This window comes from Schistocerca piceifrons, chromosome X, assembly GCF_021461385.2.
Source record: "Schistocerca piceifrons isolate TAMUIC-IGC-003096 chromosome X, iqSchPice1.1, whole genome shotgun sequence".
In the NCBI taxonomy this organism is placed as follows: domain Eukaryota; kingdom Metazoa; phylum Arthropoda; class Insecta; order Orthoptera; family Acrididae; genus Schistocerca; species Schistocerca piceifrons.
In genome coordinates this window covers 742,474,759-742,494,264 of record NC_060149.1, presented here as the reverse complement: position 1 = coordinate 742,494,264, position 19,506 = coordinate 742,474,759, and the positions used below count along the sequence as shown (strand labels likewise).

General features: G+C 40.8%; 1 protein-coding gene across 3 annotated transcripts in view; it reads right to left on the bottom strand.

The window, feature by feature from the left end:
- Window positions 1-19,506, bottom strand: part of LOC124723003 — a 160,654-nt gene that overhangs the window by 41,621 nt on the left and 99,527 nt on the right. For all 3 annotated transcript variants that reach the window (XM_047248179.1, XM_047248180.1, XM_047248181.1), the window contains one exon: window positions 4,591-4,702. In XM_047248179.1, coding sequence (XP_047104135.1) covers window positions 4,591-4,702 — 112 coding nt within the window. The remainder of the gene's footprint in view (window positions 1-4,590; window positions 4,703-19,506) is intronic.

The window sequence follows — 19,506 nt, the reverse complement described above, 5'->3', positions numbered from 1 at the left end:
TTTAACTCCATTTAGATGTAAAAATAGTACAGTGATAAAGTGTAAGTAGGTGTTGATGCAGTTCTATGCAGAAAAGTGTCTGCCTCTCGAGAAATTTTATTATGATGCTGCTGTACCCTCATTGTCGCTCATATTCATTGCACTTGATAAGCATGTTGCAATGCTTCAATTTTAAGCCTTGGAGAATGAATTAAGTGACCACTGTCAGCTTCCTGAATTTTTTCAGCTTTAATATTACGGGGTTCACACTTTATTCGCAGACCAGAGCTCATGGAGGGGTGGTTTTTTTCCCCCCAAATTCAGCCTGGTCCAGCCTGTCTGTTCGAATACGAGCTTGGGAGCACCCACCTGCCCGTGGGGCACCACCTCTCAGTGGTGGACTGTGGTTGTATTGTCTTTTATTGTATGAGGACAATGATGTGGCGAGCAACTGTACAAGTCAAGGAGCCAGACAGGGTGTGACATTACATGGAACTGCAGCCGCACTCCATATCCCACCTTGGGATCAGCTGTTTGTGAAATCACTAATTCTACACTGTCCAGTCACATTAATGTGACTACCTGTCAAAAGACAGAATAACCCCCTTTTGCAGAGCTGACTGCTGCGAGACGTGTAGGCTGACTGCTGCGAGACGTGTAGGGAGAGTGTTACCAACAGGCATGTCAAGCCACGCCAACTCCAGTGCTGTGGCCAGCTGCACTAGGTTTCTCGGTTGAGGATCCAAGATGCAAACAACCTGATCAAGGCAGTCCCACAGATTCTTGAATTGGTTTAAATCCAGAGAGTTTGGTGGCCAGGGGGGTACAGTAAACTCATCCTGATGCTCTTTGAACCATGCATGTTCACTGTGAGCTGTGTGACACATTACATTGTCCTGCTGGTAAAGGCCATCATGGCAAGCACAAACTGCATGTAGGGGGTGAACATTGTCAATAAGGATAGATGCATATTCTGCTGATCCACTGTGCCTTCCAGAATGATGAGCTCAACCATGGAATGCTACAAAAACATTGTCCAGGCCATAAAGCTCCCTCCAGATATCAGGGTGTTTGCTTTCAACATTTCACACCATACACAGCAGCGGCATCTGTCCAATACAGCATAGATTGTGATTCATCTGAGAAGGCACCTGTTGTCACTGAGGGGACATCCAGTTGGTATTGGCGAGCAAACTCCAGAATTTGTCGCCAATGAACAGTAGCCAGCACAGCTGCATGAACCAGGTGCCTGCTGCAGAGGCCCATACACAGTAACAATCGCTGAATAGTCATTTCGCTGAACAGTCATTTAGGACACACAGTCGGTAGCCCGTCAGTTCATCTGGGTGGTCAGTTGCTCAACAGTTGCCCCTCTATTCGCCTGTACACATCTCTGCAACAATCATTCACCCATATCACTTATGGTCTATGGTGCACCACAGCTACCTCACTGCCAGTTTTGGATAGCGCCATTTTGCCATTCACGGTATAATTTTAACCATGGCAGCATGTGAACAATTCACAACTAGTCACTTCAGAAATGCTTCCACCCTTGGTCTGAAAGCCTATGATCATGCCCTTTTGGATGGCAGATAAATCACACTGTTTCCGCATTACGACTACAACTGCACTTGTTTTTGCATCCCCCTACACACACTACATATCGTACACTGCTAGTGCTGCCGCCCTCCACCAGTAAATGATTATTACAAGTTGATGTCGAGCATACGCAGTGGTCACGTTAATGTGGCGGGACCATGCCTTTACATTTCATTTCTATATGAAATTGGTCATAACTTCAAATTGAACATCATAAAAATGAAACACCTGGAAAGGGATGAGATGGCTGTGTGGAAGTGGCAAGCAGAACAAAATAACATGTAACATGCAACCTTTGCAGAACTAACAATAGATTTTTTTTTTATTTTATTTATTTATTTATTTATTTTTTTTTTTTTTTTTTTTTTTTTTGGGCGAGGCAAGTGGCATTGTATCAAGGTGATATCATGTTTGTTGCAGCAATGCACAACAAACTCTCATTGTAGGATCCTGAAGCAATGAATTCTGCATTTTTTTTATTTTTATTTTTTTTATTTTTTTTATTTTTTTTTTTTTTTTTGTTATCCTCTTCATTGCAGAGAAGAGCTAGTCACCACAGTATATTCACCTCAACACGCTCATGAACCCAGCTGTATTCTTATGTAGCTTTGGGAATGTTTCTGTCTTTACATTTTGTGAAGAATGAGACAAATTCAAGCAACTGTAGTACCTGTAGTTGCAAAATGTTGACTTTTTTTTAAGTCTAACTGCATTATAGGCAGCACATCAAAATGTTATGTGGCATATCGTACTGAACTAATGGGCATTACAACAAACTATCAAGAAGATACGAAGTGTTAGGATGAAAGTAACATATGACTCAAGTGCCTACACAACAATGCCATCAAAACTGTTAACTTGGGACGGGACAGGAAAATTCTGCGCAAATGATGAAGTAAAAAATAACATGTAATCTGCAATATTTAGCTACATAATGTGAAAGCGGTATTTTTATGAAGTGTCACAAAATTTTGCATATTTCCCTGTACCTGTGTAAAAATATGGTACAACTGGAAGGGGGGGGGGGGGGGGATGGGATGAGGGGAGGGGGCATAGTTTATTAATATTGGTAACTGATACTTTTTTAATACTCCTATTTGACTGACTATTCTTCTCAACTTTGTAGAATCTGGATTGGTTTCTTGCACAAAGAACTATGGCTCTAAACGCAACATCAAATGAGAATGCCCTACTTGCAGTTCCAGTAACAATTTGTCACCGACTTATTTTCGACACTTTCGCACAATGTACGGTAAAAAACATTTAATGCAGTGCCTCAACCTACAAATTTTTGTAGCACAAAAGCATATTTATGAGAAGTATCAAACACAGCCCTTTAGTCATGTAAACACATAAATCAACAGTGTCTGATTGCCTTTCAACCTAACCCAGATCCCAGTGTATGCAATAGGTCACCATCACCACAAGCATCAGTCATAAAATAGAAAAACTAATATTTAATAAATATTGAAATAAACATTCTCAGTTTCTACACCAGAAACACATTTGCATGACGTCACGTGTTCTGTGCTCTGATTGGCATTGATGCATACTAAGAGGTGTCATATTAATGTCCGTACTTGTGAAGTTTAAGTGCCGTATTTGATGAGTTTCTGATGTATATTGCACCCTACAAAAATGTGCAGTTTAACTGATGCACCACATTAATGAACTCCCGAAACTGTGCCTTTCTGGAGCAACTTGTTACGCAAAAATATGGATAAAACCAATACCTATATTCCAGGTTCAAAGTGAAGATTGTTTCATTTATGGATTTAATATAAAATAATTTATGTTTTTGTTGTGCAGTTCATCTTCTGCAACAGTAATGTGCAAAATGTTCACAAATTTGAATTGCAGCATCAAAAAACCTTTGATTGGTTAATCCAGTTACCACGAATGCATGTATGGGCTTACTGTCTTTTAGTTTCAGCAGCTGTGGGTTCTTTTGATTTTACTGTCCACTAGTACATAAACAGTGCTAACATTAAATTGCTTCTGCAATACATTCAGTAATCTCAATATCTGTTTCACTGATCCTGAAGAATACATACCATATCATAACCAGTATGTGGAATGCATTATCAACTAAATAATATGCTCAACAAAGCTGTGCACTGAATTGTTTCTTTTTGCACTGCTGACTATTTCAAGTTCGGGGTAATGCCTCATTTAAATAAGTTTGCAGCACAAACCTTGTCTCATCTACCAAAATATGAAACAGGGATGCCTGTACTAGGCAATGGCTTCAAATGCAGATTACTTTTCCATCGATGAATTCATTGATAAAATGATGAACTCTCAAAAAATAGCACTTTAACTGTGATGCAAATAACATCCTATACCAATTACCCTTATAAGAATGAGCAGGGGGGAAAAACAGAAAGCAAATCAGTTTAATTACGGTACTACGATGAAGTGTTTTCCTCCTATACATACGAGACAGTTCAGATACCCTCAACACTCTGAAACTCTTAAGAGGAGTTGATCACCTCTGTTATAAGAGTGGATAAAGGCTTTGGCTGTAGAACATTAAAAATTGCCAAGCCTATTTGTTTCACAATTTCAGAGAGATTCCAGTGTACCAATCAATAAGAAAAACTATTGTCTTGTGACTGCCACCTGGAAAAAAACATAAAATTATTCTAACAAAACTAACAGAAAACCATGCCATGGGCCACTATGCAAAGCCACATTCTGTCTTATTGACAAAAACAGAAGCTACAGTGACGTTCACTTTTGATAAGTGCAAAAAGAGAAAAATTGCACTTTCTGATTTTCCTTCTTTTGTAGTTACAGTTCTATAGCTAAGTGGTAGTTTCTAATGCTAGCCTGTGTACATTACACTCTGATCAGATTGCAATGCACAATATATTCTATCAAAATGTCTACAACTGATTTCAGCAGAAACAACTGACAACAGGAAGCTCACACTTCTAAAATTAGCTCTAATTTTAAAACAAAAACATCTTATACATTACAGTAGGAATAATTTAACGTTTATTCACTTACTTTCAAGTGTTTTAACACTTCTGAGATTCATTTCCTGGTCATCAGTCTGAGTACCTTGTGAGTGTCTCCCACATTCTGTATCACATACTCTGCATGTAGCTAACTTCAGAAGCTGAAAATCAAAAACCACTGTTAACAGAACAGTGAAGAATGGTGCATTCTACAGTTACTACCCTATTACTTTATACATACATTGCTCATAGTTTATTTAAGACTTTGCAACAATGTGAAAATGGAGTTGACTGCAAAGTTGCACACGAGTTAACTTACCTGAACGCCACAATTTGCAGAGCAGAAACATGAATCTAAAAAAAAAGAGTAAAATACTACACTACTGGTGCAGATCTTCAAGTCAGTACCAGGTCAATACAGTTAATATGCACAAAATATGAACAGTAGCACTCAAGTTTTAAATCATTTCTTCTTTTCTTCTAAATTGATAGACATATCAGTCACAAAAAAAGGGTCAGAACTGTTGCACTTATCTGAAGACTATTCAGTTAGTAATTCCTGGGGAAGAAATAATACTGTGTTAGGGCTGCCAACACATATGACACTCAATTATGTAGTCAACAAGAATTAAAATGCCATTAACAGTAGGTACCAAAAAGCCCATCAAGTATTGAACTTATTATATAATAAAAAAATCAAGTCTTGATTGCAAAACAGAATATAATATAATTTATTAGCGGTGACAAGTTTCAATCTATACAGATTTGCAGACCATAACATAACTGAAAATTTAACTTTGGTTTTCTTAGAGAGAGATCATATGTCAATGGTATACAGAAAAGAGACATACATTACAATAAAATTCAAAGTATTTATACCCTTCAGTGATCCACAGAGGCACTGAACAGAACCGAACAGTATGCTGTAAGGCACATTCATCAACTGCTGAATACCGTAAAAGTGCTACAAAATATTCATCCACCACCTAACACATGACTAAAAAAGGCCCCAATGATAATAAATTACAATGGTATCATATATAGTTACATCAAGAAATAACACTGAGTAAATTAAAAAGTTGAACATTTTTAAGTAAGACAAAACACATCAATACTAATTGTGTTGTTATACATTAAACACATTTTAACAATATAACGTAATTAACAAAAAGGACAACCAATAGAAAAAGGTTACTGTAACCACAACTACCACCTGTGACCAATACATGAAAATAATGAACACTGGAGTCTTTGTAAAGGGAACGAGACATCAATACAAAGATGTAATGAAACAATGGCAGCAGCCACCAGACAAATGGCCTCAGACCACTGATGAAACCTGTCTACGGCAGAGCAGTCACACATCCACATACACAGTGACAACAGGAGCTGTCAGTTGTCAAGGAGATGAAAGCATCAATATATGGCAATATAATGCCCACTGCCATGGAGATAGCCAGCCTGAAGCTTAACAAGAGAAGATATTTTGCCTCTAGATGACATCGGTCACCATAGGGATGAAAGGTATCAAATTATTGACATGACATGCTAATATAGATCCATTTATAGTGAAATACCATACCAAAGGGCCAGTTATAAACAGCAATATTGCATATAAATGTTTAAAAACTCGTGAGAAAGGAAAATTAAATTTTAAAAAGCCAGTAATATAATTGGCAAAATTTAAAATAGAAGATATATAAGACTAGAAAAAATATTTAAGTTCAAAGCATAGTATAGGAAATAAAATATTTTATTATTTCCTCTTCTATGCTACGAGGTTACAGATTTTTTAGGTCTCATCTTTCTTTTTATTGCACTTTTTGTCAATTATATTACTGGCTTTTGTCAATTAACTTTTAAATTTAATTTTCCTTTTTCATCAGTTATCAAATAATAATAATATAAAATGTTACCAGCTTACAGCTGGCCATAAGGTATAATATTTTACTAGAAATGGACCCACATAAGTACGACATGTCATTAATTTACATCTTTCATCCCCATTGTGACAGATGGCATCTAGTGCCAAAATATCATACCCAAAGACATACATTTCTTGTTTAACTTCGAGCCGGCTATTTTCATGGCAACGTTTGCTTTATGAGCATACATCGATGCTTTCGCCTCCATGGTGACTGATGGTGTCCCTTATCAGTGCATCTCTGGACTGATTTCTGCACTGTCACAGGCACATTTCATCATTGAAGTTGAAACCACTCATCTCCATGGTGACTGGTGGAATTGTTTGGATTCATCTTTGCATTAATTTCCAGTTTCCTACAGTCACTGATCAAGGCTACAGTCTATTATTTTCACATATTGCCCACAGATGGCAGTTCTGGTCACTGTAACAATTTTCTATTGGTTGTCCTATTTATTCCTTCCACTATATTATTTAAATGTGTTTAATGCATAACACAATGAATAGTGATGTGTTTCACCTCATTTATATTCCCCAGCCTTTTAATTTACTCATTATTATTTATCAGTGTAATTTTGTATGATACCATCATATTTTCTTCTCACTAGGATCTTCTGTGATCATGGGCTAAATGGTGGATAGAGCTTCACCTTTTTACTCTATTCAGCAGTCGATAAATGTGCCTCCTGGAATACAGTTCAGCTCTGCTCTGCACCTCTGCAGATCACGGAAGAGTATAAATGTCTCCAATTTTATTTTAATGTATATTGCCTTTTCTGTATACTGTTAATACAAGGGTTATTATCCAAGTACGGTATGATTGGTCGCAAAATGAAAACCATACTGAAAATCAAAAATGTTTCATTTGTACCAGTTAACTACACCTTCCAGCTCCTCACCTACACTAAGTCACCGTTCCAACTTACAAGTGAATGGTCCAATAAGACATGTTGAAGTTACACATTTTTGCCAGGTGAAGAACAACTTATAACAGCGGTTTGTACACCCCTGCCCAGCTAGTGTGTGACTCGGCAAATCACTCACACAGCGCCGCATAGCAAAATTATCCATAGTTCACAGACACAAATTTTAAGCACCTAAAGCCTGGTTTGCAATGGAGCAAATGGAAGGGAACACGTGTGAATGAGCATTTGCAGAAAATCCACTGCCATTCACTTGTACATGGGTAGAATCGTTTATACTACAGGAAATGGAAGAGAACACGAGGTAGCGAACATTGCCTATGAATGCTGTGTTATTAGTTTTTAGTTTATGGAGCTAATATTTGGCATACAGGATACAACTCTATCTTGTAAGAGCCACAATGTGAAATGTTGCTATTCAGTGAGGATTATTTTGCATGGCGAGTATAGTGTTCTTGACAGAGTATGCAAAATGGCGCAGGGAAACAAGAATTTAAATGTCTCAATTTGTATGAAAGCGTGACATGCGTGGAGATTGTGCACTTTACACAGAATTGCATCTCCATCTCTCCTTACCACTGGTCCAAAATTTTCCTCATCTGTAGGCTGTCATTTTCCCCTGGCTTCTCGTTACCACTGAGGGGAAATTTATAAACAGAACACTAATTACTGATGTTGAGCATCATCTCAAGAGGTGACACAGCTAGCGTTTCCATTATGCGTGTAAGGTCTAATGGTCATGTTCTTTTTTTTTTATTCGTCCTTAAAACAAAAATGGTCTAGTGGCAAACTGCATGCTTCTGATCCAGAGAGCGCAGGATTAAATACCATTCAGCCCACAACTTTTTCACTATGATTTTGAACCAAGCATTAACTTTTCACAGAAGTTGTAGTGGCCATGAAAGACATGTGGTTTGAATTCCACATTACCTGCAGGTCTCCATTTTCTGATTAGGTAACTGGGGAAGCTTAGGGACACGTAAGTAACTGCAGTGGCATCCAGTTGAAAAACCTGCAAGAGGCCTACCAGTTAGACCAGACAGAATTCTCTTTTGTTCACGCTTGTTAGCTTATTTGCTCCAGTGAAAACCTGGCTTAAACTATACAAACATTCTTTTGGAATAACTTAATATCGACAGTTCAATTCCTGCACATGTAATTCTAATAAATGTGGCTAGTAGAGAAAATAAAATTATGGCTGTTTTTGATGTCCATCAATGAGGACTTGTAATTTGTCGAAATCAAACGTGTCGTGCAGTACTACATTTTATAACAATTCCTGTAGGCCATTCCTTACAATAATGTTTGAATGTTGTACATTTGACTATCAGTGAAGCAGTTCTTTGTTTACACCCTGTAGTCGTCACAAAAATATAAAGTGTCTATTGAATGACAGAAACAAACATTTTTCTTGCACCAGGCACACTGAACAAAGGAAAAATTGATGCAGCCAGGCACTTCACAGTAACCACTAGTTTTATTTAGACAGAACTGGGATGGTGTCAGAAATGGTCCTGGCCATTGTTCTGCATATTGCACTGCATACCAGGCATACTTTGTCAAATTCAAAAAGCATGGTGAAGAAAACTGGTAATGCACAAATGACTGGAACTTAAGAATACTCTTCTGCTGATAAACCTGAAATAAGAGGTATCAGAAATTATGCTGTCTGATAATTTCCTGAAAAATGCTTTCCACTGCCAAAAAAATTCTTTATCAAGAGGTCGAATCACACTAGTAGTTCCAGGCAGAATCCACATTACATCTACAGATTTTTCATCATCATCATCCACAAAAACAGAGGCATCGTTCTGTCCAGACCATGAATCCAACAAAACCAATGAATTAGTTTCTGTGGATGGTAGGAATACCTTTGGAATGAAATGTTGAAAATATTTCTTTCCAATTTTTCCAGATTTTGATACGCCGATTACAAGATTTTTGCCCCTTCGTTCTTGCAAGATGTGTGTTCTAAAAAGAGGTCTGATGGCCAGTAGTTCAGTGTAATGCTCCTTCAGTCCACGTCTTCTGCGGGTATAATCTGCCTCAGTACCCTTTAAGGAACTTATGTACTGGTCCTTGTGTTTTATTATTGTATTATTTATTACAATACCTTGTAATCCCTACATTAAAGGTTATATATGTCTAGTTAATAGTTCTGGTCACTTTCTGGAATAAATCTAGCAGTGTAGTGTAATTTTTGGTACTAATTTGCTTTGTGGTTCTTGAAGACAGGCATACAGCTGCAGAAACAGTAAACCACTCACACTTATCACTGGCATTATCGTATATGATTTGTCACTGCATTCGTTGATTGGGCAGCCAGCTCGGCCTTGCCCCCCCCCCCCCTCCCCCCACTCCGAAATGATCAAGTGCAGTGTGCACACATGCAGTTCTTTCAGGAAATCTGACTGATCAGCACTATAAACAGCAGTTGTGGGGATAAAGCAAGTTTCATCTTTACGTCAGCCATGAATTTCTCTATAGCATTAGGTATCGCTGGCAGCTGCTCTTCACATTTATGTGATGTGAACTTGGTAATTTTGTGACTTCTTATTCTGTACAATTTCTTGAACCCGCATAGCCAGGTCAACGAAGTGTGGAAATTACAACGTTCATGTCAGATGCAATTTGGGCTCAGTCTCATAGAACTCCATCGGCAATGGTGCATAGCCTCTCATGAGCAGTTCTAAATCTTTCAAACAGTTTTTCATTCAGATGGTTTCAGGTTTCTGGTTGGCACATATTTTTACTTCATGTAATTCATTCTATCATTTGTACAGTTCACGCTACGATTTTACGAAATGAAAATTCCTCTGCACACTGCATAACTTGAAGTGTTTTTTCCCTCCTTCATTTACCCAATATTTCACTGCCTTTCATTTGTCACTGAAAGCTGTTGCAGTACATGTGTTTTTTTTTTTTACACGTGGAAGGTATTATTCTTCAGAACTATTTTTGGCACAACTGACATTGTCCGAATCACAATTCATAGAATCATCACAGTTCTTTCCTATTCCTTCTAACATATCCACAATTTCAAACGAACTGTCAATATCATTCGAATAAATGTCAAGGAAATCAACTAAAAAATGACACATATGTACATCCTCAGGAGAGACAGGTGATTTCGGTTGGAAATCACGTCCTGCATATTCCATCATTGGTAAATTGAGAAAATCACCTGAATTCCACATTACTGTGAAACAAAGAAAAAAAAAAGGTATTATTAGCAGGCATGCCTTATGAAAGCAAAATAAATATTAGTTCAGCTTTATCTCTATTGTCAATACTTATGAATACCGCAAAAAGCAACAGATAATTTGTAATAGATGTTACTCGAGTGGCTAATTTGAGAGAATAGTAACTGTGTGATGTAGTGTCAGAGAAACTATCAACAAAAAGTAACCTGAAATGCCATTTACAAATTACGATCGGGCTGAATCATGTTTCCTGTTTATAAACATAGCACCTACCTCGGCTGTCTGTGTGTCTAGTTGTACATGCTCAGTTGCTACAGCGCCAGTAGGGGTGTACATTTCTACCACCGGCTGGCACACTACAAATATGGCAATTTTCAGGTATTTTTTAATACTTGGAGTGCCTCTTAGCAGCTAAAATTTTGACGGTGCATTTCTTTCGTTGTCTTACCTGCGTCAAAAATTTCAGGGTAGGTTTCGACATGTCTTACTGGACCATTCCCTTGTTAGACATTTGACACAGCATTGTACCAACTTTCCAACACCCTTGTCACACAAGGCGGCCACCTGCGCTTTTCACAAATTTTCTATGTTAGTCTGCAGCTCATTGTCTATGTCAAAATGTTGTCTTCACAGCCAGCAGCTCATGTGAGCAGAGACAAAACGCTATGTGAGTGTCTTCACTGCATCTGCAGTAAGCAGCTGAGAATTTCTCAACAACAAGGACACAGTTACATTATGTGGTCTGCATAAAATCAGGCACAATCTCTCAGCAGGCACTCATACTTGGCAAGAGACTATTTTCTAGGCATCTTTACACGCTCACTGCGCACTCAGGACGAAGGAGCATCGTTACACGATCAACAGACCTACTAGAGACACTGCCCAGCAGATCTGTACAAAGCTTCATCATACTTTCACTGTGGTTTCCATTTTGCAACTTATCAGACCTTAATACACAAACTGCCCTCATATTTTTAATATTTCCTGACCTCCCTCTAAGAAAATTTACGTTAAATTTTCTGAGATACCTTAGGCTCTGAAGATAATCTGTACAGACTGAAACTGGTCAACACTAATAAATTATGTTCTCTTTCGTGATAAAGACTGATTTTTTCAATTCTAATTAAATTTAGTTTGCTGTTACTCCAAATATGTTACAAAAATCATTAACTTCTTACAGAAGCTTATTATTACATAAATTTATTTCTAATGGCTTGTCTGCCCTACCACCTGTTCCATTTTTATTTGTCTGATTTTCAAGACCAATTACATAATAACATGATTAAAATGAAAGACTGTTATAATGAGTGGTTTATGATGACCTACAAAGCTCCCACTGTTCAATGTGCATGCTACATTTAAATACTGCCTTTGTGAGTCTCTCTCGACCACATTGCCTACAGCACGTATTAGCAAAATAGTAACTAACTACTAAAAATTGGAGGCATTCCTTCATCCCTATTTACCATTCTGAAGAAACAATGAGTGGTCAAGGCAAGCCTGTTGTGGTATCGATACTTCCGATGCCACAGCGTAGGTGCATGCTCGTAGGTTGGCACTACCAAGAGCGGATGAACTACGCCGACCACAGCTCCCTCTAGCCGATGCTGTGCAGCTCAACAAGCACCGCTCTGCTTTCTGCCCCATTTAATCAAAAGCAGACAGCCTGGATAAATCGCTTCAACTTCAGAGTGTTTGCTTGCTATTGAGACTTTGTACTACTTACAACTGGAATACGGCTTTGAACCTATGTGCTCATCATCGCAAAGTTATGTAACCATTTATTAACTTTTTTTTGCCTATAGTAAACATCTTTAATTTTAAACACAGTACCGAAGTGCTTTACCTCTTCTGCTCCTACTTGCTTCCTTCATTCGGCCTATTTTGCAGATCACAGGAGCAGACCCACGTGTCGCCTTCCAGCCGCTATACAAAAGAATTGGCGACGAGGATCATTTTTTCTCCTCTTCCCTATGTTTTTTGCTCAGTACTGCATTAGCTTTTTTGTGATATCCCCATGTGACTATGTGAGTGTTCGCTTTCACCTTTCGCTACAAGACATTATTTTGTGTCAACGATGGCTTCGCCACAGGAACAGCCTCCGCTGTCCAATCTTGTACGGTTTCAGGCTCAGCACATGATGCAGCTGCTTGCTGCTGTAAATGGATTGGTCTCACTACAAACTGCAGCACCTACGGCGCCTCCAATGCCCCCACCTGTACCACAGACGTCTCCTACAGTGTCGTCATTTAATGCCTTCAATCCTGATGTTGAACACTGGCCAGAATACATTGCTCAGCTCGAGGCACACTTCGCCGCATACAACATACCAGGTACAGAGTGGCTTGCCTTTTTCATTGCCAACATGGGTATAGTGTTATACCGTGTACTCATAAAATTGATCCGCCCAGAGACTAAAACTTACGCAGAAGTGACTGATGCATTGAACTCCCACTTACGTGACAGTGTAAATGTGGAAGCCGCACGCTACAAATTCTTTTATCTCTGGCGAGGTCTTAGTCTAATAAATCTTGGTTAGTGGACCTTCAGGGACTAACATCTGATTGTGACTTTAATTGTTCATGTGGACTCTCTTAGGCAGATATCATGATTAGAGACACTATTGCACAGAATGTGGCGGACCACCGCATCCACAAGCAAATCTTATGATTTAAAACCCCGTCTTTGCAGGAAGTAGTGGACTTGCTAGACAGACAAGATACATTAGATATGGCTACTTAAGCGTTCGACGTGACCCGGGGTGTGTGAACTGTTAGCACGGCACGGCCCTCCCACCTGGCCCCGGCAAGGGTGCCGCGCCGCACTGCGCTGCTCGCGTGCAAGTAAACAAGTTTCCAACCAGGAACCCACTAAGAAACTGAAATCTTGTCCGAACTGTTTTCGTGCCCACCAACAGGACAGTTGTCCATCTCGTCAAGCACAGTGTTATTTTTGTAATAAGAAAGGACATATGCAAGCTGTGTGTAGTAAGATAAACAAATTCACAACCTGTTTCCCATTCACGTGATTTGTGTGGTCATCGTCGCGATGGAAACTGCCGTGATCATAATTCACATCATCAGACTATGGATGTTAATGCTTGCCAGATGCTTCCTCTCACATTTAGCGCGATGCGAGGAAACTTTTTGTGACTTTGAACATTTGTGGACATTCTGTTCGGATGCAGATGGACACTGGTGCGTGTGTTTCTTTACTGAAGAGATTAAAATATGACTTGCTTTGTTCGCACCCGCTTTGTCGTTCACATTCCACACTGATTGCATTTACTGGACAGGAAATCTCAATGCTCGGCATTGTTGTTTGCAAGTCACATATAGTGCAATGACGAAAACAGTGCCTTTCCATGAGATCCACTCTAGTGATGCTACGAACATTTTTGGCATGGACGCGTTTGAACTTTTTGGCCTCGCAATCCAGGACAATGTACTTTGTATCAACGCTAGTGACCATGAAGACAGTGTTGCCGCACTATGCAATGGTTTTGCTGAACTCTTTTCTGATGGCCTTGGTTGTGGCACAGACTTTGCAGTGCATGTTGTAGTTAAAGACAATACCATGCCTATTTTCCGGCGCGCACGCCCAGTACCGCACACACTGCGCGACGTCGTTGCTGCTGAACTTAAGCATTTGCAAGACAGTGGTGTCATTGAACCCGTTTCTGCTTCGCAATGAGCCTCACCTATAGTGTGTACGGTGAAACCAAACAGTCGTCTCCGTATTTGTGCTGACTAAGTCTACAGTAGATCCCAGACAGTGGTCGCTACGTTTTCCTTACCGTGTCCTGAAGACATTTTTGATAAGCTTGGTGCGGGAAAATTCTTTTCCACGATTGACTTGCGGGATGCATGCTTTCAAATTCCGCTCAACGAACAGTCGCAGCGTTATTTTGTGGTCAACACCCACCTTGGATTGTTCGAGTTTCACCGACTTTCGTTCGGTAGTCCTTCGGCTCCTGCTATTTTTCAAGCTAACTTGCAGTAGTTGTGTTGCCACTGTCCCTGGTTGTTCCAGTTATCTGGACGATGTTGTTATGTCAGGTCAAATCCCCGACGAACACTTGCAGGATTGGCGTGCCTTATTTACTGTACTTTAGCAGGCAGGACTCAAGTGTAACAGACAAGTACAATTTTTTTCCAACTGAGATTCAGTATTTAGGAAGTATGATTAACGGACAGGGTATCCACCCATCACCATCACATCTCTGTGGGATTAGGGACTTGCCAGCACCCAGGAACTTGAAAGAACTTCAGTCTGTGTTTGGCAAAATTACATATTATGTTTACATTCGGTTTATACCAAATGCAGCGCAGATTGCAGCGCCTTTGCATCGCCTTAGGCATAAGAATGTTCCTTTTGTTTGGTCTTTGGAATGTGATGCTGCTTTCCACAAGCTCAAATCTTCTTTGCTGAGTGATAGCTGTGTGATTCCTTTCGATCCCTCCAAATCAGTTGTTTTGGTTGTCGATGCATCTTCTCATGGCATCGGAGCAGTTCTCTTGCACCGCATTAATTCTGTCGATCGCTTTTGGGTCTAAGTTGCTCAATTCTGCCCGGCAAAACTATTCTCAAATCGAGAAAGAAGCTTTAGCTATTGTATATGGAGTGACAAAGTTTCATGATTATTTGTACAGTCATAAGTTCTATTTGGTCACCGACCATAAGCCTCTGATGTCGTTTCACCCATCAAAGCCAGTTCTAACCCGTACTGCAAAAAAGTTGCAACGTTGGTCTTTGTTTTTGTCTAACTACAACTATGAAATGCTTTGTCTCGCCTCCCTATCGGTCCTGACGAGTTTGATTCTTCCGAACTGTCATGCACGTTCATTGATTCGCAAGATAAGGAATTAGTTGATTATTTTCCAGTGGATTTTCGTCGCATTGCTTCTGTGACAGCTGGCAATGCTTCTTTGCAGATTCTTCTGCAGTATAATTGTACTCAATGGACTCCATCTACTATGTAGATTAGTGATCCCCTTGTTTGATGTTACTTTGCGCAAAGTCACAACTTTGCTGTACACCACTGTGTTATTTTGTTACGAACTGACAATAATGAGTCTCATGCGGTTGTACGAGGGAGTGTCAAATGAAAACCTTAAACTTGTAATAACAAATCGAAATTTCGCGCAGTTATCCTATAAGTTGGTAAGCGTGCTACAAACAGTGTGCAAATGACCTGTAGGTGGCAGCATAATGCAGATGCACACATACCGTTGCAGTATCAGTATAAAGATGGCCGCCCCACTTGCGGCTTGCACTAGGGAAGAACAGCGTTCTGTTATTCGGTTTTTGCGTAGTGAAGGTGTGAAACCTATTGAAATTAATCGACGAATGAAGGTTCAGTACAGTGATGCATGTTTGTCACAGCAGTAAGTCTACGAATGTGTCACAGCAGCAAGTCTACGAATGGAGTAGGAAGTTCGCAAATGGTGTGACTTAAGTGGAAGATGCTGCTTGTCCAGGTCAGGCACAACGAGTTGTGACTCCACAGAACATTGCAGCAGTTGAAGCCATCGTGAAGGAAAACCACCAAGTGACACTGAATGACATTGCAGCATGTTTACAGATTAGTCATGGGTCAGCACACCGCATTGTGCATGATGTGCTCCAGTTTCACAAAGTGCCTGCAAGATGGGTGTCACGGAAGCTGACTCCTGAAATGACAGAACGACGTGTTGATGCTTGTGAGGAACTTCAGCACTTTGAACGAGAAGGTGATGGCTTTCTTGCAAGAATCGTTACTGGGGACGAAACCTGGGTTCACGTCCACCTACCAGAAACGAAAAGAGTGAGCAAGGAATGGCGCCATTCCTCATCATCAAAACCAAAGTAGTTTTGAACAGAACCATCAGCAGCGAAGGTTATGCTGACACTCTTTTGGGACGAAAAAGGCGTCATTTTGGAGCATTACATGCCTTGAGGGACCACTGTCACCAGTGCATCATACACAGATCTCCTAAAAAATCATCTGCAGTCTGCAATCAAATCAAAGCGACGTGGATTGCTGTCAGCAGGTGTCCTTTTGCAACATGACAATGCAAGGCCCCACACTGCCCATACAACAGTTGCAACAATCACAGACCTGCTTTTTGAGTGTCTTCCTCATCCACCATACTCACCAGACCTTGCCCCCAAGTGATTTCCATATGTTTGGACCACTCAAACACGCAATGGGAGGAAAGAAGTTCCGTTGTGATGAAGAGGTACACGACGCAATGCACGAGTGATTGCACGGTCTACCAAAAGAATTTTTTTCTAAAGGAATTCATGCACTTTGTAAGCGCTGACTACTCCTGCGCCTTGGCAGCGCGTTCATACTGATTTTGCAGGTCCTTTCTGGGACACCTGCTGGTTGATAGTTATTGTTGCATACAGCAACTCCCCTTTTGTTGTACCCATGTCTTCTACTACATCTGCCAGTACTGTTCGGGCTTTGAAATATCTGTTTTGTATTGAGGGCCTTCCTGAAGTTATTGTCTCCGACAATGGCTGCCAATTCGTGTACTCCTTTGAAGCGTTCTGTGCTGCTAATGGCATTTGCCATCTGACCTCAGCCCCGTTCCATCCCCAGTCGAATTGCGAGGCTGACGCTTTGTGTGTACGTTTAAGTCTCAGATGAGCAAGTTCCAAGCCACGCACTCGCACAAGAGATTTCCTTGCTTCCTATTGCTCCCAGCCGCATGGCGCCCGTTCCCCAGCAGAACTGCTACATGGCCGTGCCCACCGGCTGCTGCGCACTCCCACTACTCTGCCCCGTTCTGGGTTGGCACCGCATGCTTCGGTGTTCTGTCGCGTTCTCTGTGGCAGGCAATGCTGGAAGCAAGGGTGCATTCTTCACCAGCTTGGCTGCGCCCCATTTGTCATTTCTGGCCCCTCTGGAACTGTCAAGCGACAACGGAACCATATCTGTTGTGCTGTCCTCGGTTTTCTGCCGCTGGTTCTTTTGCGGCAGAATTGGATGCTTCGTGGCTTCCACTGCCACAGCCTATGACTCCACTGACGGCATCTGTGGCGAGGGCACCATTGCCTGCGCCGCCAGTCCAGTCTGCAGCATCGGGCAGGCACCTCTCGCCACCGCCGCGGCCCCACCTCTGACCGCCGTCACTGCCGTGTTCCTCCGCAGTGCCGGAGCCAATGGACGCTGTGGCTGCCGTCACACCACCACCACCACCACCACCACCACCACCACCACCACCACCCATGGAGGTTTTTGCTCCGCCTCCTCATCCGAGCATACCCAGTGGCAGTGTGGGCCACGGGCAGGCTTTGAACAGGACATTTTCCTCGCCCCCCTCGCGAGCAATTCGGAGACGCAGGTGGGCAACGCGCCCCAGCAGTTCCGCTGTCTGCCCCCTCAGTTGCACCGCCCCTGGGTCCCTCCACCCGCCGTCGGAAGCACTACTCCACGACGGTGCACCGCTTCAGGGGGGAGGGGTGTATTATTGATAGTTCCGATGGCACAGCGTAGGTGCACGCTCGTAGGTTAGCACTACAACAGCAGACGAACTATGCCGACCACAGGTCCCTCTAGCTGACGTTGTGGAGCTCAACGAGTGCCGCTCTGCTTTCTGCCCCATTTCATCAAGAGCAGACGGCCTGGATACATCGCTTTAACTTCAGAGTGTTTACTTACTATTGAGACTCTGTACTACTTACAACGGGGAGGGTGTTATTTTTTCAAGGGAGAGACCAGACAGTGAGGTAATCGGTCTCATCGGATTAGGGAAGGACAGGGGATGGAAGTTGGCCGTGCCCTTTCAAAGGAATCATCCCGGCATTTGCCTGGAGCGATTTAGGGAAATCACGGAAAACCTAAATCAGGATGGCCGGATGCAGGATTGAACTGTCGTCCTCCCGAATGCGACTTACAACGGGAATACTGTTTCGAACCTACATGCTCATCATCGCAAAGTTATGTAACCATTTATAAACTTGTTTTTGCCTGTAGTAAACATCTTTAATTTTAAACACAATACCGATGTGCTTTACCTCTCCTGCTCCTACTTGCTTCCTTCATTCGGCCTATTTTGCAGATCACAGGAACAGACCCACGCACCGCCTTCCAGGCAGGATACAAAACCTGTAACTTCAGTTGCCATCTAAAATAGTTCCCACATTCTGAATAATCTAACTTATGCCTTATTAGTGTACAGAGAAGATAATATATTTGAATTTTTACCACTGATATTCTTAAACAAATAAATCATCTATTTGAAGGCAAGTTAATAATATTTCATTAATTTTGAGACTTATGTCCCAATTCAGTGACATATTTCAACAATCACATCTTTCTTTCAGCTACAGTTACTAACCTCTCATCAATGCATGATGCTATAAAAAAGTCTTACGGTCAATTTTATGAACATTGCTGACTGGAGATGATATTTAGCCCTAGTTCAGAAATTGAACTCTATTCAGGAATCTGTTCTGTTATGTAACCTAAACATGAATTCACTTCACAAAGTTCAAAATTTACCTAAATCAGCACAAATGAAGCTTGACAACACCACCAAAATTAGCTACTGTCATGATTTTCGCATTTTAACCGCAGGCACTAATCACACATAGTAGATACATATTATTAATTACTGAAAATCAATTTTATTCCACTGCAAATGACGAACTGATGTGCGGTTTTTCTTAGCAGCTACTCTACTCTTATTATTACCTATTGCATGTGCACCACATTTTTCATTTTAAACTTTACAACTATTGCCTAAGCTATCAAAAATATCCAAGCACAAATTATCAGGACTACCTGTTTGGGGCCAAGAGAAAACATTTTATACTTTTCAGTCTGTTTTAAAAATATGCTTTATTAAAGTTTTTATTTTAATAATTATTTTCTGCTTTTTACTGTTGCGTGTGAGAAATTTTTCAACTGATTTAAAATTTTT